At 34.5% G+C, this 26,875-nt stretch overlaps 1 protein-coding gene and 1 long non-coding RNA gene across 9 annotated transcripts; one reads left to right on the plus strand and one right to left on the minus strand.

The window, feature by feature from the left end:
• Positions 1 to 21,209: 21,209 nt before the first annotated feature.
• On the minus strand, positions 21,210 to 23,218 carry LOC117239474. 2 transcript variants are annotated; one of them, XR_004494464.1, is made up of 2 exons: positions 22,401 to 23,218; positions 21,210 to 21,688 (listed from the first exon to the last, which is right to left on the minus strand). It is a non-coding gene; the product is annotated as an uncharacterized LOC117239474 (long non-coding RNA). The 2 variants fall into 2 exon arrangements; XR_004494463.1 differs by having other exon boundaries at positions 21,210 to 21,691.
• Positions 23,219 to 23,248: 30 nt separating this feature from the next.
• Positions 23,249 to 25,786, plus strand: LOC117239473 (katanin p60 ATPase-containing subunit A-like 2). 7 transcript variants are annotated; one of them, XM_033505032.1, is made up of 8 exons: positions 23,260 to 23,380; positions 23,454 to 23,510; positions 23,804 to 23,993; positions 24,125 to 24,408; positions 24,625 to 24,747; positions 24,806 to 24,918; positions 25,132 to 25,331; positions 25,482 to 25,786. In XM_033505032.1, exons 4-8 carry the CDS (start codon positions 24,405 to 24,407, stop codon positions 25,534 to 25,536), a joined length of 495 nt encoding a protein of 164 aa, XP_033360923.1. In that variant the 5' UTR covers positions 23,260 to 23,380; positions 23,454 to 23,510; positions 23,804 to 23,993; positions 24,125 to 24,404; the 3' UTR covers positions 25,537 to 25,786. The 7 variants fall into 7 exon arrangements, with proteins under 7 accessions (XP_033360928.1, XP_033360929.1, XP_033360926.1 ...); XM_033505031.1 differs by lacking the exon at positions 23,454 to 23,510; XM_033505033.1 differs by lacking the exon at positions 23,454 to 23,510 and having other exon boundaries at positions 24,134 to 24,408.
• Positions 25,787 to 26,875: the final 1,089 nt, after the last annotated feature.

Here is a 26,875-nt window from a genome sequence, read left to right on the forward strand (position 1 = left end):
AAACGAATCGTTGGAATATTCCCGAAGCTAACGAAGCATTTCCCAAAAGTTAAACCGAAGAAATTAACGCGAATAGTTAAGTGAAACTTTTCCATTAACTTGCTGACCAACCGGCAAATAAAAAATCATAAAAATTGTTTCAATGTGTTGAGGTCACGCATAACTTCTTTTTTCATTGACGATTACCAAACAGGTAAAATTTCGAAATTGTCGAAATCACGAAGGCCACGTGACCAGATCGTATTAGAATTTGAAGTGCATGGAAAAAGACAACTCGAAGTACAAACCTTGAGCTGTACTGCTCGAAGTACAAACGTGAACTAATGGATGCAGAAAAGCAATTAACGCTAAACATCCGAACAGCATCTTGGAGCCCGTCATTGTTCTGAAATAAAAGAAGTGACGAATTAAAAAGACGCAGGACTAATAATAATAAAGGAAACTTGGTTCGTATTATAAATTGAATTTACATCAGAAAAGAAGCACGATCAAGCGAAACAGATCGTAGAAATGACAAATATCATCGATATACGTTTCAGTGTAATTTCACTTTTGAAAATTATTTAGTTTAATACGATCGTATTCATCGCTCTGAAACTTTCATTGTGCTGCGTCTTTTTAATTTCTCTATCTTTCTGTGTCTTCGGAAAAATTACTTGAAAGATTAAGAATTGCTTGCCTTATTTTATTTTCGATTAGTTAGGATTTGATTATTCCAGGTAAGGTTTATTATTTATAACAGGTTTTATCACTTGTTTGTTATTTAGGAGTTTGTGATTTTAGGATTAGTACCTTTTAGGATTTCTTATCCTTCGAGTTTCTGTTTCAGATATCTAGGTCTATTTCAAGATGTTTTATTACATTAGGATTATTTATTCGATTAAGATAATTTAAGAGTTTCACAATGTGCAAAGAAATAATCGCGTGAAATTTAGATTTATGCTTTAAACGTATTAAACACGCGGTAATTTCAATGTCTATAACCTCGAACGTGTTCTGATTAGTTGTGTCATTGTCTGTGACATTGAAATCACAAAAATCCATTGCAAGTGTGCTGTCATGCAATGTGGATGTAATTGGGTTTTTTGGGTATTTCCTGTATCATCTGATTTGTACAGTATTATTTTAACGCAAGGACAGGAAACTTATTATATATTTCCCGTCCATTATTTGAATCGTTGTGAAGTGTAACGAATTATATTCGATTCGAGGAGATGTTAATGAATTACCCATTTCATATGTAATTACATGGAAATAAAAATCATTGCAAAAATAATTGATCTAATGACAACGGAATTTTCAATATTTTTTTGTTTCGTCGAAATTTTGTTGTTTTGTTACGAAATAATTATTCGTATAATATTCAAATGATTCTAGCCATAAAATAAATTAAAACGATACCTGTCGATGATATGCAATCTGCGTATGACGTCAACCTCGATCTATGCTTATACAAGAAATTTTATCAATCAATGACTAGATATACAATAATCAAATATTATAAAATTTCCTGAAAACCTTTAGGTGTTAATATTAAGGTGTTAATATCTTTAATATTTGCAAGTTATTGTTTAGCGCTAATTAGTTAGAATGTAACAAGTGGTGTACCAGAATTGAGATAATTAAGCCACACGAACAATCTTATTTAGATCTTTTTAATTTTTTAATTCTCTTTTGCTCTAATACTTCGTAAAATTAATCTTCATTAGCTACTACACTTCATAGAATAACAAGAGATAATTTTTCTTATATAACGTTTCATTCATAAAATCTATCATTAAAGTATATCTTCATAAAAATATCATTCCATACTAACGGTATATTTGGTGTCTTACGATATAACAGTTACCAGTGATGACATATGTAACTTTATAAAGATATCTCGTTTTATTATATATTAAAAGAATGTACTCAGTGCTGCTATATTTCAGATGAAAAAAAGGAGGCAACGATTTTACAGTAAAATCGTTCGTTTACAACTGATTCATTTACATTTCATGATAATACTGTGCATTCTGAATATGCTATGATTTGGTTTAAAATAATAAATAGTCCATTCTTGCATACTATTGCTCCAGCTTTACTTGTTTTTTCGATATTGGTATAAATAGAAAGACAATTAATGTCGTTCGAGTCTATTTTCGGATCATTTATATTACGTTTAATCCATATAGTTATCATATGAGACATAGTATCGTAAAATTTGGAAGAATAAAACGTTCGTACAGGACGTACATTTTATAAGAACTCCAACAAATCTGCGTGTGCACCTAAAATACAAACTGATAGTGATTGTTCATAAGTTTATATACATTATCTAATGTCAATCGAAGGTATCAATTCTTTTTCTCCATAAGAGTACTTTTTCATTTATATGTGTTCAAAAATACATGTGTTCAACCGTGAAGCATATGTCACCTATAACGAAAAAGAGTTTTCCTATACTTAATATTTCCTTTATATACCTATGAAAGTCTATTCTTCGCGTAGTATGAAATTATGAATAAATCTGGAATATTGTTCAATCTGAAAAGAAAAATAACTTATTGACATCATTCATTGATACGAGATTCAGAATGTTTGTTTTGTCTGGCAGAAAAAGAAGGCAGCCCTCCCTTTCTTTTAATGTGAAATAGAAAGCGAAAATTTGAAAACAGATTTTTTGGAAATTTACTTGCAAATATCGTTTTCAATATCGTGATTTTCTTCCCAATGGTACTGTACTTTCAAATTTTCCAGTATCCCTCTAAAGACAAAAAGTCGAACCTCGTTATTGTTAACGTAGGCATTACAAGGAAGAGAAGTATTAGAAAGCAGCTCCTTTTTATTATGGATTTCTTTATAATCATGTAAATAAGAAATTCCGGAAATTTTTTCCTCAAGAATTTAATTCTTGTGTTTTAATTGATAATTATTACACTGCATACTAACTTTTCGCATACTGTTCGCGTCTAACAATTTCCTAATTATAACTACTTCAAAATTACATATGTTCTTGCACGAATTCAAAAGTACGTATGATACAATTACAATTGATTCTAAAATAATAATTATTTAAGGATATTAAGATACTAATTAAACGTTTCACTATATTTCAAAATCTGGAACAACAAATTTTTATTTATAAAAAATGAAACTGTCTTTATATATCCTTTGTCATGATGCTATTTCTTATTGCCATGTCGACATTTTTTAAAATTCATTTTGTTATCTCTACGCAATATGAAAATTCATATACTGCTTAATATTTTTTACATATTATCCATCCACCGCATGATATCTCCTGAAAATCAAAATATTAATGTTGTATTATTACAATGCTTCTTAAATTTCAATTTTTGACAAATTTGAAATCCAATATATTTTGCACAATTATTATTTATCAAAAAATTCCAAGTTAGTAACTTTCTTTTCAAATGGCAAATAACATATACTTTGACTTACCTGTAAGTTTTTGTTCCTAATCATCATTTCCTCTTATAGAACACATCATTATTGTTCTCATAGTTACTACCAGTGTCATAGATATTGTAGTGGCTACAACTGAATTAATAGAAAATGATAAATAACTGTGTATAACAGTAACACATAACTGTGTATAACAATGACACATAACTTTTACTTACATATCAGTCGATACGGGATTACTGTGATATCCTGTTGATGTTTCTTCAGGCACTTGATTAGGTGCGACACGGTATCATTCCTTATGGTATACTGTAGATAAGTATTTTAGAAAATAACAAGAATAAATCTAAATTATTCAGAGGTTCCAGTTTCGGCTTAGACATAAATACGGGACCATTTGCAAAGAAGAAAGGGTGCGTTTCTACAGCCTCGTTATAGTAACCATGAATACCAATCTCTGAATTACTGGTTACTAAACATAAATATCCTATAAAATTTAATATATTTCTTTAATTTTTAATACATACATGAGTTAGTAGTTCCAAATTATGAATCATCCTACCTGTGATATTACACTTTTCCTTATAATATCATCACTCAAGTGAACAACATTAAGATCATGTAAACCATGTCATCCTATCTTACTGTGAAGATACTTAGTTATGTTATCTAACATTATAAAAATATCATCAAACTCAAGTCCTTTTATTCACATCACATGGCCACGACAATCTGGTTCTTCGTTATATAATGTTCTAAAATTTGTCGTATATATAGGATGTACAAACCGTGATATCAAGGTATCAGTTCTTCCTTCCAAAGGGACAGTTTCATTAAAATTCTGATAGAATTAAAAATTAATTATTAATATTCTAACAATCATATATGTTAAATACATTATAGTCAACGATATATACCTGGGCGAATGTAGGGGTGATTCCTTGATAATTATAAATGTCATCAGCCCACATCATTGTGCCACTTCTTTGTACTCCAGCCTCTAGATTAACAGCCTAAACAAACATACGAAATTTTATAGAAGCTGTACAAAATATAGTATATATGCGCAATATTGAAGCGTTCCAGGGGATATAAAGGTAATGTACATCACATACACGTGTACTCTCATGCAACAAAATACAATTAGATTTAATAGTATAAGCTCTTTTATTCATCATAATAGATTGGAAATTTAAGTGTCTTACGAGGGTGAGTAAAAAGTTACCCGCTCTGTCGGTGTAGAATTTATTTTAAGCAATTGTCAAAAAGACATACATCATTTTTTGACATAATCATTCGATTTCTGTATACACTTTGTCCATTTGCCGAAGGACCTTCGTATTTTCTCATTAAAAAATGTTTTGGGCTGAGCTGCGAACCACGAATGCATCGTCGTCTTCACCTTTTCATCAGCTTCTCCGGCATCCATCTCGCACAAACTTTTTAAAACCCAAATCTGTCGTGCACTATTGCATAAGCAGAGCCGTGGCTGATTTGCAAATGATTTGCCACATTATCCAGTGTCACTCGTCTATTCCATAGAGCATAAGTTCATGAGCACGTTCAATGTTGTCATCGTGGATGTGGGCGGGCGTCCAGCTGTTTTTTCATAACACTTGTGCGATCTTCTTTGAACTTTTGTGCCCATTCAAACACACTTCGTGACAAAACACTTTCTCCATAATGTGCATTAAATCTTTGATAAATATAGGCATCAAACATAACCTCCGACCACAAGAAGCGAATCACAGCATCCTGCACTGTTTTCCTGCAAATCACCATTGCAAAGCGCCATTACTCGCGCAACGGTCACAAACGAATTGACGTAACACAAAGAAACCTGCGCAGCAGCACTGAACAGATATTGACGTCACACGAAGAGTGCAGATGGATCAATACGGTCGACAGAAGTTTTAACTATCTGGAGTGCGGATAAATTTTTACTGAGAGTCGTATAGGAATCTATAATCTGTAAGTACACCTTTGGCTGAATGGAAATTTCTCTTACATATAGTCAAAAATGCAGAAACTGTGTATTGAATTGGAAAGTGATAAAAAATAAGTGAAGTGTCGAGGTTGCATGTGATTGCATGAGTACACAGGACGTTTTTAGCGAATAAAAAATAATTTTGAAAGACACGAGACTTATCTTGTATTTTATGCACTCTCTGTGTCCGAATTTCCAGAAGCTCCCTATCTTATGAAGTGTTTTAGATTAGCCGGAAAATTTTGTACGTACATACAAGAAGTATACGATCTAAGTGGAATATTCCATTATTCTCTTGATACAACAGAAACGAAATTTACAGAACTTCTCAGAAAGTTGGTTTATTATTACCAAATTAATAGGATTAATATACGTTTATCATCTTTACATACCTAAGTCGTGGAGGTTTATCGTGCGTAAAAAATTAGTGTCGTTTCAAAGTTACATTTCGTACATTTTAAGCCTATAATTTGTAGCGTACAAAACAATGTAAATTTGAGCTGTTTCTTATCTCCACAATAAGAAAATCCAACTTTACGTTTTTTACACAATGATATTTATGGAACAGTAATATCATATTATTGCATCGCTTGGAGAATGAAGTCAAGGTACGATGTGACCCTAGTGTGAACGCTGGGATACCCAGCTGTGCCGCACTTATAAGCATAAGACACAATACCTATTAAATACGAGGTTAATTCATGTTGTATCAGCAGTGGTCCGCCGCGGTCAGCCTGAAAGGATCGTTAAATTTTTAATCAAAGATACTGAAATATATCGATCGAATTGTATTGAAATTATACTTATATACAGTAATAATCTTTTATTGATTTGTGTATTGAAATACTCCAATTTATAACGTACATGTTATATGTATTTTGAGCAAAATTAAGATTAGAAGGAAATTAGATTAAATACCATAACGAGGTGTGAGAAGTGGGCAAAACTATTAAATTGTGTTTATCTATTATTTTTAATGTTTAAGACGTCGATTTGATGTTAATTCGAATCGACGTGTCTTCAGATACCGTATAGTTTGTAGTAACTCTGTAACTTAGTTACCGTACAAGAATCCTCTCCACCCTGAGCATGTTCGGCGCATATTATACCATCAGTGATATCAGGTGCATTAGGAAATTTGGAATAAGCTATTTTGCATTCGGCGTTCTTAATCACTGGCATTTGTACTTCCATTAATGCATTACGTCGTGGTCGTCCTACGAAGAAAATAAGAAAGATATTTAAGACTGGAACTGTTTAATTTTATTATAAAATTGATATCGCTTACTATATCTTAACGCTCCCCATCCAGCAACAAGGGGGTTATAGCCGACGAAGTTGCTCTTTCATAGGGGCTCTTTCGTACAAATGGGATATACGTACCCTGAAAAATAAAAAAATAAATGAAAATGCAGGAAACGAATGACCAAAAGTATGAGAAAGAATTGTACATGCTTTATGACACAATATATGTGTACAGTAAGAAATTTCAGGATATGATACTTCAGTAATACTCAATAGCATATATATATATATATATATATATATTTGAGGACTTACTCGAAAATGGCACCTCCTCCACCAATCTAAGAATGGCAATATTATGATTGTGTATGTTTTCTATTCCATCCATATGTGCACAATGTGCTGCGGTCAAAACATGCCTAGCCGATATCAGGGAACCTCCGCACTTCCATAGTGGTTTGTCTGGGTTTCGGGGATTACGAAAACCTAATGCAGCGATCCATGGCCAAGCGCCTAAAATGCAATAGTCATAGTTGTGAATATACATAATTTTTTCTCACATAACGAGTAACAACGATTATTACCTATTCGATATTCGATCATACAGCAGACGATAAGTACATACGTACAAATACTCTGAAATAGAGATTTGATAAAGACAGAAATTAAATTTTTATTCCAGTGGAATACAAATTATTAAATAATTCTATATAATTTCTATTTGAACTATACTGAACTATAAAGTTCAAACGTGTAATTTCTGCCCTAACAGTTTTTGATCTCTATCCATATTATTACTCCTATATCAATTTTTTATTTCAAGCAAAAAGATACTCTTCCTAACATGAAGTAAAAGAAAGAAATAATTCAAGTTAATAAGTAAAGTTACTACCGATAAAATCATAGCATTATTATTTAGTCTAATTGAAATGTACATTGATGTGCTGTTTAATGCCTTTAAAGTTCATTCTTTGCAGTAAATGGCTTATTATTAATCGGAAAGAAAGACATAAAACGTACCAAGTTCAGCTGATTTACCATCGACCACCCTGGTATGAGAGACGTTGCTAAAACCACAGTATGGTGGTCGCAAAGCCTTATACTTATACACAGTTTTTATTAAAATTTCTCTCTTCTCTTTGTTTGGATCGTTCGGACAGCAAACGATCGTAACATTGCCCTGGTATCTGCACACTGATCGTCTATAAAAATCGGTGGCTGTACGGTACTGTATCTGCCATATTTCTTGCAGAGGTTTACATTTTCTGTAGTCAAGGCACCTGCCTTCTTGATTGTCCGGTGTGGTACATTCTGGATCAAACAATTTTAAAACATTTATACAGTTCAAAGATGCGTAAGAAAGCGACACCGATTACTCAACTTTCGAAGTAAAAAGCCGATCAAGTCCACCGGATTGCCCTACAGACACGTATTAATCCGTAAGAGTTAGTCATCATGTTGATAATAATTATCTAAAGAAACTTTTCACGTGAAAATATAAAATTTTAATTGATTAGATATTGTGTTAGCCATACTTAAGAAAGAAAATGAAAATGAATGAAATGAAAGAAAAGGACTACCTTCAACCTCATTTTTTAAATAAACACTTTGTCAGTTTTGCGGTAAATAAATTCTTAGGAATTCAGGACAGTTTTTAGTGAATCATTTTGTTTCGACCGTTCGCGGAGAGACGCGATCGCGAGATAGCACGTCAACGAGAGTTGTAAGTTCCCGTTACGATTAAATAATCGACGCCACGAACTGATCGATCCCCTTATTTCGATTATGATAATAAGGGTAGTTCAATGAAATTCCACAGAATTAACACAAATAAATTAATGTTTATTTCAACAACTTATTAACTAGAAAGATATAAATGGAACAAAAAAATGTAACTGCGTTTTGGTTGATAAGTAATGCGCGACATACCACATGTGTTGACGGTTCGACTTCTCGAAAAGTTCTGAACGCCTTTCGATTTTTTTCGTTTTTTCTGGAAGGCGACCCCCACTACGTTCGGATCACGCCACATTCTTTTACGCGAGGTAAAATACGGGCCACGAGTCGACGTTTCTGGAAGTCGCCGTGCTTAATGAACCATGCGCTTGCCACTACAATGTTTGTTTGCCGGGCAGACGCGACGATCCGTCTGCGACATTATAGTGCCGCGATCGATAGTTAAGAATATGACCTATGGTAAGCCGCATGGCGTAACATTCTCCCCCCGTTGAGGGGGTACCGATCAAACTAGGGAGGTGTGGTTGAAGTTCCCATCTTATTTCGTCTCGGTGGCTAGTTGTTCGGGTTTCTCGAGATCGGGTTGAATTGGCAGTGGGACAAGCCTTTTGACGCCCCGATCCAAAATGCTCTTTGCCGTCTGAACTGTAGCTGTCCGGATGACACCATCGGCGCCTGGATGAATCTTGATAACTCGGCCCAGAGGCCAATGCATGGAGGGAACGTTGTCCTCTCTGAGGATGACGATTGTGCCCTTTTGGATGCTGTGTCCACCCTTGCTCCATTTATTGCGGTTGGTTGGCTCGTTCAAATACTCCTTATGCCAACGGTTCCAAAAATGTTGTTTAAGCTGTTGGATATGCTGCCATTTGGAGAGTCGGTTCGATGGAATGTCCCTGAAATCTCGATCACGTAAGCACATTAATGAATCGCCAATGAGGAAATGTCCGGGAGTGAGGGCTAGGAGATCATTTGGATCGGTGGAGATAGAAGTTAGAGGGCGGGAATTGAGGACTGCTTCTATTTCTATGATAAGAGTATTACGGTGTTAAGCTCATATGTTTCTGTTTCTCCACTCGCGCTGCGCCATAATATCCTTTGATATTTCCGATCCTCTGGTAGTACGAGGAATTGCCGATACATTTTCTCGATGTCGCCAGTGAGTACGTACTGATGAGCGCGGAATCTAATTAATATAAAAAATAAATTGTGAATTGATTCGAGAATATAGGATTTCCCCATTTTCATGATTATCGTGATTTTTGTATAAATATATTTTTTAAGATACTAATAATTAGGTACTTATAAATTAGCATTATCAATTATTTTGCATTTATAATTCCGCCTCTAGTATAAGTGTTAATTGAAAACTAACTTTATGTTTCAAAAAGTACTAGCAAAGTCGTTGAGTAACAAGCCACTGATGCTAACACAAATAGCATTGTCGTAATTAAATATTTCTAAATATTCATTTTTCATTTTGAACCTGTAGAAACAATTTATTATATATACTATTAGCTAAGTAATTGCATATTTAATTAAGTCGAAATATAAAACTTAGTTATTTTAATAATTTAAAAAATAAAAACCTGACAAACATTTCAATTTAATTTATGGTTGGAACAAAAGACAGTTATTTTTCATTAATTGAAATATTGCAATGCAGAGTACTTTCCAAAATACGCCGAGAGTATTCCTGATGGTGAAACGAGCGTTGCTTCATCGAACGCAGCTAAAGAAAACAACATCTATGTAGTTGGTGGTACGATGCCTGAAATAGAGGGCGCTAAATTGTACAATACCTGTACTATTTGGGGTCCCGATGGAACTTTGATAGCAAAACACCGAAAGGTAAGTAATATATTCCTTTATGGCTTTGAATTTGAAAATATTGGGGCGAAGAAAGTGACTCTATCTAGGAATAATTTAGGAATATACATATGTACATACGTATACTATAACCAATTCTATAATTTACGGTTTATAAAATACGTTATGATACGGGAAACGCCCATTTTTGTTGTAATGTGTAATATAAATTTTTCACATACTTAAAATATTATTATACTTATTTTTTCTCCTTTTTAAACATTATTAAATGATAAGATTTTTTAATAAAAGAAAGTGATAAAAACGCTGTCAGTTATTAAATAAAAATAATAAATAATTAAAGTTTAGGAGTTGGTAACTTTGATATTAAATTACAAAAGTTGCAGCAATAGAATTAGCGACCACATTTTCATGTTATTAGGTACATCTATTCGACATCGACATTCCTAAGAAGATTACTTTTCGAGAGAGTGATTCACTCAGTCCTGGTAACTCCCTAACGACGTTCGATGTGAAGGGCTGCAAAATAGGTATTGGCATTTGCTATGATATTAGATTCGAGGAAATGGCACGCATTTATCGGAACAAAGGTACAGTAACTTAATCGATCAATACTTAACTAGCAAAAAATTAAATATCTTTCTTAAATATATTCTATATAAAATTAATATAATCTGTAACTCTGTATAAAAAGAAGCTTAATTTAAAAAACCAGTATATTTGCTGAAAATGAAACAAATAAAAGAATTAAAAGCACAATAAGAGGACTGTCCTCGCATATTCAGAAATGATGGAATGTGAACCGTGCAACTACGAAGTTAATTGGTATTCGGTGGCTTCATATTTCCTGCTTCTCTGAGTTAGGTTGCCAAATGCTGATATATCCAGCGGCATTCAATATGACCACTGGACCATTGCACCATGGACCATGCATTCAATATGACCACTGGACCATTGATAATCAATTATACGTTGCCTGCATATCACCGGCACGTGTTCCTTAAGCAAGTTACGTCGCATGGGGACATACACAGTTGACCAATCCCCGGGGAAAGATTCTTTACGATTTGGAAACTCAAGAGAATATGGCAGTCACCGATATCAAAAAAAAAAGAAAAAAAAAACTGGCGAACCGTGTGTTACCACAACGAGACCCGCGATGCTATTTGTCGCTTTAAATTGTGCCGCAACTCGTTTTTGAGATCTTTGCCAGGGGCGCGTTAAAACACGCTGCAAATATATTTCTGGCTTTTCTGGGGTTTAACTGAAATATGACAAATAACGTTGTAAAACATATGTACTTATGACTTACAGAGTAATTGAGTGTACAAAATATATAGTATACAAAATAGCCAGCGATTTAGGGCTTTAAAAGATCAAAAGAAAGAGAAAAGAAAAGAAGAAAGATAATATGTTGTGGCAGTCTAAGTCGATCTAAGAAAATAGATAAAGGGAGGGAGGGGCAAAGCTAGTTAATCTGGAAAGAATCCAAGCGTCAATTTCAAGCATTTACAGAGAATCAAGCGGGCTGGTTAAAGTCGTGAGTTGAGCAATTATCCCGCGTTAGGTTCAATCAGGTTAGTCCCACGCGAAATTGATCCAACCATGCGAAAACGAGTGTATTCTGATTTCTGTCGCAGATACTTCTGGCTAGTGCAGTACCTACACGGTGGTTGTTGAAATAGCCGCTTCTCATCTATTTTCCGCAGCACGGACATCATCCTTTGATCCCTTACGACTAACGAAGTTTTCGAAGATGTACGGCAGTTTGAGATTCTACTTGAAAATGATCATGATTGCGGTCTGTGTGTCGTCTGCTCTTCTTTTTGTCCTTCCGTTAAAGACTGGTAAGTTGATACTGATTAATTATGCGATCGAAACCATATGTAATGGCTACAAAAATGCCGCTAGTATAATATTCCTTCTTTCTTGTATCTGTCTGCCTCTCAGGTCGTTTTACTAATTACAATAAGTAATTTCGACTTCTTTGCGCTCTCTTTTAACGCATTGAAACTTGATCCAGTTTCGAGAAAATGAAAAATTCGTTTCTTCTCTTTGCTTCCCTGTTCCTTCTTTCCTCCTTTTTCCCTTTTTACATCGCTTTGTTTTACATAGCAATTTACATTTATTTGTAAAGTTTGAATCTCCTCGATATTGAAGATGTTGAAGCTGCAAGTATGTATTTCATTTTAATCCATTCGAGACCGAGATTTAATTGTAAGACGATACCTAGGTGTCGGTACGATCTGAATGTTTAGTTAGAATGATTCTGTGTTTTACTCTCTCCAGGGTATCCTTTTCATACTTTGATTTTAAATCGATGACAATCTTAAATAGTATGCCTCATATTTTTAAAATATAAAATTATATACTATGTTATTCTATAATGTATTATGTACAGTTATATATATATATATATATATATATTGTAATTTCGACCAATCGCGGGGAGACGTAATCGCGAGGAAAGACGTCAACGGGGGTCGTAAATCCCCGTTACGATTATAACAATCGACACCACGAATTGATCGATCCCCTGATTTCCGTTGAGATAATAAGGGGTGATTGAGTTTGTATAACACTGGGATTCACAGTATTATAAAGTATATATTTACACCACTTAGATTACACTGACGTAGAGAAATAAATAGTTAACAATTTGTCGCACGAAGATGCGATAGATATGTACGCTAGAGCAGGGCTCTTATAATGGAAATTAATGTGTCAATGGACTTAGCACTATAATATGTTTAGGAGAGAAGATGTATGTTCGACACCGCCGAGAACCGATAAAAGATGTGCGTGAAGTATGCGACTCTCGCGCTATGTGTAGACTGCTGCGTTAGGCGTTAGTTTTTAGACTGTCTGTCGCTCTTGTTTTAATACGGAAGAAAAGTTCGGTGTGGGTGTGCCCCTGTGCCTAAAGAACGCGGATTCGTTGGTCCCACTTTCGTTAGGAAAAGTGAGGGTAACGAACCGCGGTGTCGATTGGTCATGACCTGCACTACTGCTCGAAGGGATGAGTAGGGAGTCTCCTACCATCGTGGTGCGTAAATGACTGTGTGCGTGAGAAAAACCTAGCTTGTTTTATTACAGGGCTATTCGGATTTTCCTAATGGGTGCATACCCGCTTTCTCCGTGTTTTAAAGGCGACTAATAAACCCAAGGACACCTCTAAAACCGACTGTGTTTCGAGCATATTTTTAAGGTTTAGTAATTCTTCAAGGCAATCGGATTGAAGACATATGGCGAAACAATGCAGGGAAGTGAAAGTTATGGTGGGTCCTTAGGTTTATTGAGGGTCGAAGTGCCGTTACGCAGGTCGGTTGTTGTCCGGTCGCGCGGGCTGGCGTGCAGATGTTTTAGGCGGCGTAACATATATATATATATATATATATTGGAAAAAATATGAAATTAACATGATATATACATTACTACATAAGTTATATATAAAATATGTATACTATACCCTTGCCTACTGACTGATATGAATTTCTTTCGGTCTCGAATGCGTTAAAAGAGAGCGCAAAGAAGTCGAAATTACTTATTGTAATTAGTAAAACGACCTGAGAGGCAGACAGATACAAGAAAGAAGGAATATTATATTAGCGGCATTTTTGTAGCCATTATATAGGGTTTCGATCGCATAATTATTCAGTATCAACTTACCAGTCTTTAACGGAAGGACAAAAAGAAGAGCAGACGACACACAGACCGCAATCATGATCATTTTCAAGTAGAATCTCAAACTGCCGTACATCTTCGAAAACTTCGTTAGTCGTAAGGGATCAAAGGATGATGTCCGCGCTGCGGAAAATAGATGAGAAGCGGCTATTTCAACAACCACCGTGTAGGTACTGCACTAGCCAGAAGTATCTGCGACAGAAATCAGAATACACTCGTTTTCGCATGGTTGGATCAATTTCGCGTGGGACTAACCTGATTGAACCTAACGCGGGATAATTGCTCAACTCACGACTTTAACCAGCCCGCTTGATTCTCTGTAAATGCTTGAAATTGACGCTTGGATTCTTTCCAGATTAACTAGCTTTGCCCCTCCCTCCCTTTATCTATTTTCTTAGATCGACTTAGACTGCCACAACATATTATCTTTCTTCTTCTCTTTTCTTTTCTTTCCTTTTGATCTTTTAAAGCCCTAAATCGCTGGCTATTTTGTATACTATATATTTTGTACACTCAATTACTCTGTAAGTCATAAGTACATATGTTTTACAACGTTATTTGTCATATTTCAGTTAAACCCCAGAAAAGCCAGAAATATATTTGCAGCGTGTTTTAACGCGTCCCTGACAAAGATCTCAAAAACGAGTTGCGACACAATTTAAAGCGACAAATAGCATTGCGTGTCTCGTTGTGGTAACACACGGTTCGCCAGCTTTTTAAAAGAGCTCTCCGTCTGCTTTTTCCTCTCTTCCCTGTCTCTTCGTTTTTCCTTAACAAGCGAAACCATTTTCGCGAGGACGAGAGTATGGAAATGACGTACTGGCAATTTTGTTTTGTGATAATACAAGCAGCTCGGTTTCAGTGAATTAAACTTGGCCCCAAGCTTCTACTTATCTACCTTCCTTTCCTTTATTTTCCCTTCTATATCGGTTTTGCGGTTTTCCACATTTCCATCACAATAAACCATGTTTTTTCTCGATTTTACATGTTAGCCAATGATTCACGGCAAAAGCGTCGACTGTAAAAATATTTGTAGTTGCAATAGCAACAAGTATGTTTTCTCAAATAGAAAATATTGGGAGCGTACACGCTGGCAAAACAATTCATGAATAGCTCGTCCTCTGCTTGTTATTTGTTTCGATACTGTTAGCAAACAAATTCATGAAACATACTGGTATAGCGTAAAATGAACATAAAAGTTTTGCGTACACTTGAGAGCTGAACTTTCGTTGTTATACGTATATTATACATATACGCATACAGTTATGTATATGTATATATATATATATATATATAGAAAATTCCTTAGAACTTTGAGCTTAATAACATATTAAAATCATTAACATTAAGGAGGTGAACTTTACTTACCAATTACCAAAGTTTCTTCCGCCAAATAATACATAAAAATTGAAAAAGATAATGTAACTAATTTTAACTTTTTTTTGTGTTATAATTTGAATCACTCGATTTATCCGACTGAGGATGGTCGATCGCAATCTCAATTTATACGTATTCTCATCGCATGAAATAGATCACATGAGGGATTTTCAAAAGTCGATGGAATATTAATCGCGATTAATTATTTGTAGGTGTATTCTGTGCGGCTAAAGCAGTCACCTAATGAATTATTGAGTACCAGGAATGTTAGCGGTAAACAGGATTGCGGCTATGAATGATTCTCTAATGTCTATATTAGAGATGAATTTGATAATTTATCCTCATAATATGCAATCCGCTTTTAAGTGGAAATCATAATTAACAATTTCTGTTTGATTAAATATGAAGAGCAGATAAATCGATACGCTTAAATCAATATTAGAATTTCTTAACATTTTTATCAAATATTTTAGCACTGTAAAAGCGTCGTAGTAGAGAAATATTAGGTTGTTCCAAAAGTTTCTTTCGTTTTATAAGAAAGTAATAGATGTACAACATTTTTCGTTTTATATTATTTTATTGAATTACGTGTGATCCACCTTTTTCCAATTTAATGTAAAATAATATAGAATAACATAAAACAAAATATGTTGTGCATCTGTCATTTCTTTATAAAACGAAAGAAACTTGGGACAACCTAATAGGAATTTACTTTTATTATCCATTATAAAAATGGATTGTTAATCCTCTAGGAGATACGAACAATATAATTGCAATTAATAAGGAATAAGCTAGCATAACTTAAACCAGCTTTTGCAGAAAGCTATTAGCTGAAGATGTTTATTAAACAATGACAACATGAATTTTCTTAAGTACCCCATTTGGTACTTAATCTACTTCGTAAGTACTGTGTGTCCTAGCCCTCAAAGGATGCAATTTTAACCAGAATGTTTCACATTACTTACCCGTATTATTTCCTTGTAATATAATTTATATTTACATTATCTACGTTACGTTACATTCTACGCGTTAATGTAATGTGATTTTTATTTCTAATCGAAGTTATTCAAAATTTGTAGTATCTCAATAAAAAATTAACAGCCTGCAAAAACTTCACAGAAGCATTAGTATCTTCGAAACTATTTAATTCAAATGGCTAATATTCTTTAACAATATGCACTCGACGACGTTTATCGAGAGAAGTATGTGGCGTAATAGTTAAACTTTCAATTCATATACATATATCGTTTATGAAAAAGTAGTCATTCTGCTTTTGTGATCTGTGACACACTATAAATTCTCATAAGCTAACTAACGCGTAATCTTCTGTAACGTATTAATATAATATAGGTATGTATATCTCGACTTTGAGCAACCAATTGGTGCTAAATAAGCTTTAGTACATACTTCTTACACGTAACAAAAGACCAGTTAACATCTCTGCTCTTAAAAGAAAAACGAAAGAAGCTCTGAAAAGCTGCAGAGTTCAGGTCGAATAACACCAGCTCAGATAAATGACCCTCTAACTTACCTTTGTCCTCATCGACGTCAATGATTTTAAAGCTAGTTATAAAGTGCACTTCTCAGCCAGCGTCCACGGCAGTCAATATTATTTAACGGGTCTTAACGCGATGTAAAAAGGGAAAAAGGAGGAAAGAAGGAACAGGGAAGCAAAGAGAAGAAACGAATTTTTCATTTTCTCGAAACTGGATCAAGTTTCAGGCTGCTCGCCAAAGAGTCTGTAGCTAACGAGACAAGATTAAACAAACCACGCTTTAAAATTGCCACAGAACTATAATAATCCTCGAAATCAATACGATTCGTCGATCCATCGCCTGATTAAAAAATGAGATAGGATGAAGCTCACTAGTCGGCCTTTGAACTTTCAATAGCGCTTACGGCTCGTATACTCTAGTTTGAATGCTACAATGTAAGCCAAGTCAGCTGTAACTAGCGTTCGCGTGATTGTCGCTATCTATTATTCACGCGTTACACGTTCACCAGACAAACGCGTCTAGCGGTTGACATTGTTTTCTGTCCTGAGTTTCAAAGCAATTATGTTGCTTCGTGTAATCAAATCTCGCCAAACTAACGATAAGTTCTTGTTTGATCTTACACAGTTATTAAAACTATACAAGTTAAACCAATCTAGCCTAAACAAGTAATGTCGTTATATATTCTTTTTTAAATCTATATATTGTTTAATAAATCGTGGTTAGGATATAGTAGCTGACAAAAATATTCGGACAAATATATTTGTAGAAACATTTTAGGAGTGTATTATGCATAGTGGCACTATTTAATACTGTACTGTGACTATCATGGTCGTGTTGGTATTATTCGAAACTAATCTGAAAATCTGTATGGAATTTGTAAGATATTTAGTACGAGTACTGTGCATTACTGATATGTACACAACCGAGACGAGATAACGAAGGTACTGCTCTCCATCGTTCATCGCTACGCGTTGCTAATAGCAACGTATAATGCATATATATCTCGCAAAGACCATAAAAGTACCCACTGGAACCACGTTTAATATTTGATAATAATGTCCCATTACAGTTTCGTCATTTTCAATTGATTAAACACGACCCTCTCTTTAAAAATTAGAAGATAAAATACGTAATACAAATCTACTCGAAATCTTTTAAACCTTACGGACGACCTTACGGACCTTACTTATGGTCTTTAAAAGCAGCAGGGATTAGCAGAATATTAACTGCGAATTTTTCTTGGACCGCAGCATGCAATATGAAATATGGTTATTAAAATGTACACTGAAAATTTCATATCCATAAGATACTCGTGCTTGTAGGACCTTGAAAATGAATTCTTAACCCAAATAGTCGACCGCGATACTCGAGAAATTTTGTGAAGCTGACGTCAATACCAATATGTACCGTCGTTGTGCTATTATTTCGTGATAAGCCGTATTGATTGTACTTCCATTTCACGGAATTAATTTTTCCACACAAAAAGTGATAACGATAATCGAAAAAAGAAAAATATACTACCACTTTTCGTATCAGCATACACAAGCGCACTCGATTTTACACGAATATACAATTTGCAAATTCGACGGAACGATCGGATTTAATTATTTTTTCGATATTTCAGGCATCAAGTTTTATTTACACATCGAACGTTGAAATACGGCGAAATACAAAATGTACAAACCACTCTGGACATTAATTAACTTTAAACGTTATTGATTAATTAAAGAAACCAACCATTGTGTTGATTTTTACATTTTGAAAAATTGTTATCCACTTTTGCTTTGTTTAAAAATTGAAAAAAAATACTTTTATTGTAAGTCACGAGTATCTCTTTTATTTATTTAAACTTTAGATCAAATATTACAATTTATAAATATATCATTTATTTAGATATACTTGTAATATCTGTTTTATAAGTTTGTACAACCATTTATCTATTTATCTATTTTATTTGCACATAATCTTTATAGACTGATTTTGTAAAGAATAAAAAATTGTGATTCTATTTAAAAACGATCGTGTCAGACTCAAGTGATAAGCGATATATATTTCAGCGATATATATATATTCAGATTTCACTATCACATAAACGGTGCTATTGGAAACGTTTCACAATAGACGTCTTATAAGCGCCTGCGATGTCCGTCATATGTAAAGCTATACCACTGAATCACGGCCGTCATTTAGTGATTAAGGTCGATCACTTAGAGTTGTTAATCCGACATAATGGCGAGCAATACATCGAAGACATTATTGGAAACACAGTTACAGTTTAATTTCATTGAGCTTATTTGCAAATAAATGTGTACAATATATTTTAGAGGTTTTAAATATTATTGCTGACTAAACTTCGCGTCTGCGCATCATCTTTCTTTAACTTTTTTTGCATTTTCTTATCGACGCATGAAGACGAAATGCGTAAATTTTATTATTTATTTAAACATTACTATATTGTGCTCAAAGTAGCGGAATATCGTTCTATTATCAATATATGAAGAACTAAAAGAATTAAAAAAGAATTAAAAAAATATGTAGTTCAATCAATACTTCGTGTATTTTTCTATCTCCACAAGACAATATCCGGACCAGTTACGCTTACAGTATCAACAAAGATTTGTCCAGCCATACGGAATAAGTCGTACTCAGTAGTTTAAAAGTATTAACCGCACGAACTCCAGAAACACTTTTGAAGTAACTTTCGAACCAATAAATCCCCGAACTAAGAACTGTCATATTTCGTCTCTATTTATCGAATATTGTGAGAAAATGCAAAAAAAAGAAGTTAAATAGAAAAAGTACTTGGAAACTTAAAAGAAAAAATCTCGAAAAATCTCTTAATACTTTTTACTGTCGTCTTGAGACGCACCATGTGTTAAGCTTCTTCGTAGTTACAACTTTTACCGCAGATGTAACGAACTGACAAATGCTTCGAATGGCGCGCGCGCGTCAACGCCTACACTTAAATTTTAAATAAATGTTTTTAAATAAATGTTTAAATAATACATTAAATGTATTAACTTTCTTGCGCAATTTCATTTAATTTCTTACGATATGGAGGGTTTAATTACGTTTAAGATATCTATTTGAATCTTTTAAATTCGAAGTTTTTTAAAAAATTACCTTAAACTTTATAAAATTAAATCGTTTTTCCACTTTGTTGTATCATAAAATAGTTATTTAAATTCAAACCTTACCGTCGTCTTGAAATATTCTATATTTTCCTCGTCTTAAAAATCTCCCTACAGAAAGAATAAAGAAGAATAAAATCCCATACGTTAAATTTCACGTGATTGATGGAATACATAACGATAACGAGAACTAACTAGCGACAACAAGCAACCATTAGCAAGGACAACTGGCGACTATAACTGTCGTCTCTATGATGTATGGCGACTAAGGAGAACAGCCAGCAACTACGGATGACATGTAACAACCAACTGCCCCACTTCTAAAAGGCAACTAACTTGCAAACCCTTTGATGGTTTCTGTAGCGTGATATACCCCTTGAACGTGGTTAAAGAATGTGGTCGCCGCTGGACGGCGGTTTGACAGCAGAGCGATCTCGCCAATTCAAAGCTTGACATTACAAACTACCCAGAATCATTAGGCTCGTTATCGAGCATCTAGCTTTCAGAAGGTGCTTTATCATATGATATGACTTCACGATATTTTTATAGCAAGAAGAATGGCCAACCTCTAACAAAACAAATTTTTACTAAGTGCTGCATGTGAGCTGCAGGCCGGCCTACTAGGGAAATTTGACGAATGAATAAACTAAAATATATACGAATATATTCGTTATATCATAAAATGCTCGCATTATGTTCTCTAACACCATAGAGGAAACTAAATTTATATATTAAAAAATTGGAATACCCTCGTACTTCGCAGTCCATGTGTCCGAGCGATGAATTCCCTCCAAACAAGGAAAAACCAAAGGGAGGTCTTCTTCGAAGGACGTGAGAGGGTAAGGGAAGCAACGGGAACGATGATCACGCGATATACTGGCGGCGTACGTATAGAACGGCTGTTGCGAGAGAGTTCGCAAGAAACAAGAAGAAAAAAGGAATCGTAGGCCGACGCGACTATACGCTGTCGACGGACAAACAGCGACTGAGCCTAACTGAAACGAACTCTGTCGCAGTATGAGCACAGGCTACGTTCGCGGGTCGATCGAACACGTTCTGCGCCTTTCCTCGGCACCAGCGTCAAAACCACCCTCGACGAGCGCAACGCACTGGTGCACCTGCAATATTAACCACTGGTCTTTCCTTTTTCGCGCGATATTATATCAGCACCTATGATACCATTTCAAAGACCGCAATCAAAACATTAAATACCGCATTAAAGCCATACAATAATTCGCAATATTCATTCGTAAACGTTATTGTATATGTGCTTAATTAATCGTTATTATGTTTCGAATGATTTACTACCTCATATTCCATAAGCAGATATATGGTTCATTTTCATCTCAAGTACGATATAATTTGTAACAAATATTTATAATTCACAATGTAAAATATTTATAATTCATTGGAAATATTATTCTATCACGGTATAGTGGTCAAATTTCACATAAATCACAAACATATGGTAGTCAAAAGCTATACTCACGACATGACAAATCATGATGATGTCATGAAAAATGGCGTCCGTCCATATATATTCAAACGCAACGAACAAGTTCGAACTTTTCGAGAATAAACGATTTGTTCGATAACATCTGTCGCGAGCTTCTCTTCCTTTAACGATAACAATTGACAACTAAAGCTCGAGAGGCTCGTAAGGATGAACAGCGACGAGTATCTAGAAGCTATGTACTCACCTGGGCAAGGAGACTCCAACACCAAGGACGTTGGAAGTTTCGAGAAGCGAAGATGGAAACTGAAGTAGCACGTCAGGTCAACTCTGGCAAAAACTGCTAAAAAAAGAAAAATCCAACTAATTTGTTTCCAACAATAAAACGAAATTAATTTGTTTCACAAATTGTTAACTGTTAACTGTATAACTTGGGTCATACCATTTTGGTAATGGACGAAAATGGCAGAAGGAAGAACGACCGTTTTTTTCATATTTCTCTTTCCCCGGGAAACGAAAGAATGCCCGAGCACCTTGTTTCATTTCTTCTCGGCATCAATTTCAATCTTTTTAAACGAAATATAATCTGAACGATGAAAAGTTCATTCAAATAATGCTCCGCGCCAGACACTCATGAAAATTAAGAAGAAACACGGAAAATTCGCGAATAAAACGGATTTCTTTGTCCCAGTGAGATAATAAATCTCGTACACGTATTGGTTTTTAAAATCAATATATCCACCAATGTGCACTCGTTTAACAAGGGTGATGGAACGTGCCAAAAATCTCTCAAGAGGGTCTTGGCAACGGAAGAGTCGAAAATGTCACAATTATGAATGAAAAATTCGAATAGTTGCTGATTTTACAGTCGAAACCGATAAAGAACTCCAGATATTCCCCCAATTAATTTACAATAAATTCGCGAAAATGATCGATTGCTGACGTCATTGTATTCTAGAAAGATTGTAAAACGATAAGAATTTATTGAAAAAACTTATATTCGATGATAACACTTCTAATAAGAGTACTAAGAGGAGCGATTCTGTACTCACCTTCCTGCCTCGAAGTACCGAACGCAATTAACCGTCCGCCCAGGATGGAACCGTTCGGAACTTTTGTAAGTCACTGCACGGCCGCTGCTTATGGTGGAAATGTAATAGATATAAGTACAGAGCGCGTGAGCGAACTAAAAACGCGATAGAGAAGTAGAGAGAGGATGTTCCGTCCTTGTCTAATGACGCGCACTTGTACAGGAAATATGTAACAGCGGTATACGAGCAGCGTCAGTGTCCACTAGTGTGCATGCCTGATTAAACAAGGACAGGAAGTATCTATACATGGTGTTCTCTTTCTATTTCCATGTTGCATCCATCTTACTATACAGTACACATACTCAGCTATTCTATCATTATATTTGTGCGTTGCTTATGTGTGAACCAAACATTTCCATGACAACAAATCGTTTGTCTCTTGTTTGATGCTCGGTTTTCAACGGAGTTGAAAGAATTTTTTTAAGAGAAACGTAATGGACGGGTTGTTTTTAAAGTAATAAACGGAAATTCTCGTATCCATTGAGAAACGATAGGCGATTTGAAAGTGTCACTATGAACGGTGATTTATCGATGCAAGGTAGTATGAATAAGATATTTTATAATCTGCGAAAAAAGGTAAGGAATATTCTAGATTTTAGATTTTAGAGATTTCCACGTCACAGACGAGTGTGTTTTGTTATTTGATTTGTAATATTGCTGCAGTTCTCTTAATAGCTGTTCGTTTCATGCGATACTCGCACATAGTATCTATGACTTTTGCTTCTAACAATTTTTATAATTAGGCTGTATCAAATATTTTTAACGTTCGTGTTTCATGAAAAATCATGTGTAACTCGTTGAATTCGCAAATGTAACAAAAAATTACATGAAAAACCTTATATTATTGTAATGAAAAAATAATTATATTAGGAGGAGAGTCGTATTTCGGAACGTCATCGGAACATATTATACCTTGTATGTGATTATTTGGAACACAATGGGTGAGTATATTATAATTGAAATATATTCCTAGTTCCAATTCTTTTGAATAGTGTCAGTGACCAATCGAAATAGAAATCAGTGGACATCATGGAGAGAGAAGGCGAAACCAAATTTGAAAATTCGACATCGGTAATTCAGTAGTTAAGAATAACTCAATCGATTATGTAGATTAACTAGTTATAAACAAATATATGAAGTATAAATTCAAATTATTCTTATCCATCTAAAAATTGGAAATTAAAAAGCAGAAGACAAGAAATTATCTTCGAGGATTTATATAGTAAATACATTCTTTTGCCTGTCTTACCTAGAGATAAAACAGTTGTTTGATGGTTATCTTATAGTGTTCAGTCATTGCGAAAAATATTTTTAATTAGTTAAAAACTATAATTAATTAAAAACTACATTTTTTATGTATATAGACGTTAGCGATGTATTATTCCGGGAAGCTCGTCTATCTCCCGAACATCGGGTTTGCGACAACATCGATTTGGAAATTATCGTTGCAGAGTATGAAAATTATTACAAGATGAAATTTCAAAAATATCCCATATTGTGTAAGAAAATAACTGGAAGGGAAATGACGAGGGAAGTGACAAATGCAAGCAAAACGTAAGAATTTAAATTATTTAACGATATTAAACGGTATTCAACGTATTCAACGTATCGTATTCAACGTATCGTATTCAACGTATCGTATTCAACGTATCGTATTCAACGTATCGTATTACAATATGATCCAGTGTTTGTAGAAGTATTGAGACAAAAGCCAAATCTGTTAGTAAACAAGCGAGAAGTGAGCCTGTGAAAGAGAGGAATCTACAGCAGAAGATAACTGATGACAATACGAATCATATTAATCTCGCAATGACAGTGACGTCAATATTCCCCAATGAGAGTGATGGACGTTCATCAGAAGAGCTATTTAACGTCCCAATGGAACAATCCATGCAATCGAAGATATTGAAATGCATTGAAAAGCTTTATTCAGATAATCCGGAATTACAAGGCTGAGGACATCTCATGCGTAAGTTATTTTCGATTAATATACGTATCGTAAAGCTTTTAAACGATAAAATTCCTGTCGATAAACCGTCCAACGTATATCGACGATGACGTGATTTCAGTAACGCTTCAAATATCAAATTACGTAACACTTACTTAAGAAGACGCCATTTTATCTTTGTATCGTCACAGGAGATCATAGTAAACAAATTAAATGTACATTGGGATGACGTTATAGGCCTAGAGGAATGTAAAACCGCTGTTAAGGAGGCCGTTGTGTATCCCCTTAAGTATCATATCTTTTTTGATGGCCCGTTTTCCTCCTGGAAAGGTATTTTGCTGTACGGCCCACCTGGTACAGGTAAGATACTCGTATTCTTTTCATTTCTGTACATGTTTACAAGAAGTATACAAAACAGGGAAAACGAAGTTAGCGAAGGCAGTCGCGACAGAATGCCATTGCACCTTTTTTAACATAACTGCCAGCTCATTGGTCAGCAAATGGAGAGGCGATTCCGAGAAGTATATACGTGTAAGTTGCTTTGTCTATGTAAGTTTCTTTGTTCCTTTGTCTATGAAGGAGGGATTCTAGGTATAAAAAGATTTGATTTTATTTTTCGTCATTTATATATAAATAGAATAGTTGTTTGGAAAACGAAATGATATCATATTCGTGATGAGGCAATGAATTTAAGGAATTTCGAATATAATATTTAATGAATAATACATTTGTTAAACTGAACAGGTTTTATTTGAACTTGCCTATAGTCATTCGCCTACAATTATTTTTATCGACGAGATTGACTGGATCGCCACAAATAAAGGAGGCTGTATATTGTCTGAACCTGCAAAGAGATTCAGATCAGAACTTCTTTCTAGATTGGATGGATTAGTGTCTAATGAGAATTCTAATGTAGTTCTTCTGGCTACAACTAATTCCCCTTGGTACGTATATCACGTTATTTCAATGTTTTCTAAGTAGAAAATATCGTAATATTTCTCCAAATTCCAAATATGTTATTGTGTTGTTTGAAGTATTCCTTCATTATTATTAGTATAATAGAACGATAATATTTATTGTAAATATGTTATTAGGGGCATTGATGCAGCTTTACCCAGGCGTCTCGAAAAGCAAATATACGTATCATAACCCAATGAAGTTGCTCGACTTGGTATATTCAAATTATACCTTAGCAACCACTTATTAGAAAATACAGATATTGTAAACCACATAGTAAAATGTACTGAAAGATATTCTTGTGCAGATATAAAATTGCTTTGTAAGCAAGCGTGGCTAGTAGAAATAAGCCCGATATGGAGGAGACTTGAAAAGAAAGAAACACCTGTTACCACTTTGAAATATGAATTAAAAAGTTATGAAATATTAGCAAAATTGTTAAAAAAAAATGTCACCTACAGTTATGCAAATAGATAAATATGATACGTGGAACAAATAAATACGCAATCGTAAGGACAGATATTGAAAAATATAAATAAATGGATTATCGTTCGAGAAATCATTCGCATGTGTGTGCATGTGTGTATGCGCGCATGTGTGTGCGCGCATGTGTGTCATGTGTGTCATATGTGTGCGTGTGTGTGCGCGCACGCGCTATAGGCTAAGTTTAAAATGTTCGGTTGTATTATATCCTTGTATTATATATGTCGGAGATGAAAGGAAAACCGGAGCCTTCTCTTCGCAATTTTGAGGAAGCCTTCTAATGCTTTAGCCTAGATTTTATCATAACTGTAATTAAGCAATTGTCATTTGTAATTGTTTGATATTTGTGAAAGCGAAAGTGGGTTCGAGGTGACAACTGGTCGAACGTAGCCACGGTCACGGGATAAACGTTTTGCCTGACGAAGGTGTGGATCGGTTGTATTGTTCTCCCTAGAAATCACATAGAATTGTACTTTAGAGATGTCGATATAATGGGACACACGTTGTATTAGGAATCAATCTCCAGACAGAAACTGCCTAGTAACAGCGTTTGAATCTTTCTCGATGTTTCCAAAGAGTATACAACAAACAAATGCAGTCGTATAGCGAAAAAGATTTTCATCAGATATTCATTCGTGTGATCCCCTTGGAAAGTGATACATCGAGCAATTTACCGAGTGTCTCAGCAATTGTATTTTGTGTTTAAAATTATTCTACACATAGTAAAGAGTTATCCCGTTGACCGTGGATTCGTTTGAACCTCGGAACATTGTTAATAGCGTTAATTAAATTCATTATTCGTGAAACCTATCGATCGTTAATCTCATTATACGTTAAATTCATTATTCGTAAGACATATTATTCGTTCCTCTTATTGTTCGTTAAACTTATTAATCTTTAATCTAATTATTAGTTAAACTTATCGTTTGTTAATCTTATTATTTATTAAACTCATTATTCATAATATTTTGTAAAATCTTGTTTATTCGCGTAAATATATTCTCTGTTTCGTAAAACAATGGCTAATTCAAACGAAGGATCATTACGC

Source organism: Bombus vosnesenskii, unplaced genomic scaffold (assembly GCF_011952255.1).
Source record: "Bombus vosnesenskii isolate JDL3184/JDL3185 unplaced genomic scaffold, Bvos_JDL3184-5_v1.1 scf7180000014055, whole genome shotgun sequence".
Taxonomy (NCBI): Eukaryota; Metazoa; Arthropoda; class Insecta; order Hymenoptera; family Apidae; genus Bombus; species Bombus vosnesenskii.

Coding starts and splice junctions, on each gene's coding strand:
- LOC117239473 (XM_033505032.1), top strand. Junction 24,748..24,805: donor GTACGGCCCACCTGGTACAG/GTAAGATACTCG, acceptor TATACAAAACAG/GGAAAACGAAGTTAGCGAAG. Junction 24,919..25,131: donor ATTCCGAGAAGTATATACGT/GTAAGTTGCTTT, acceptor TAAACTGAACAG/GTTTTATTTGAACTTGCCTA.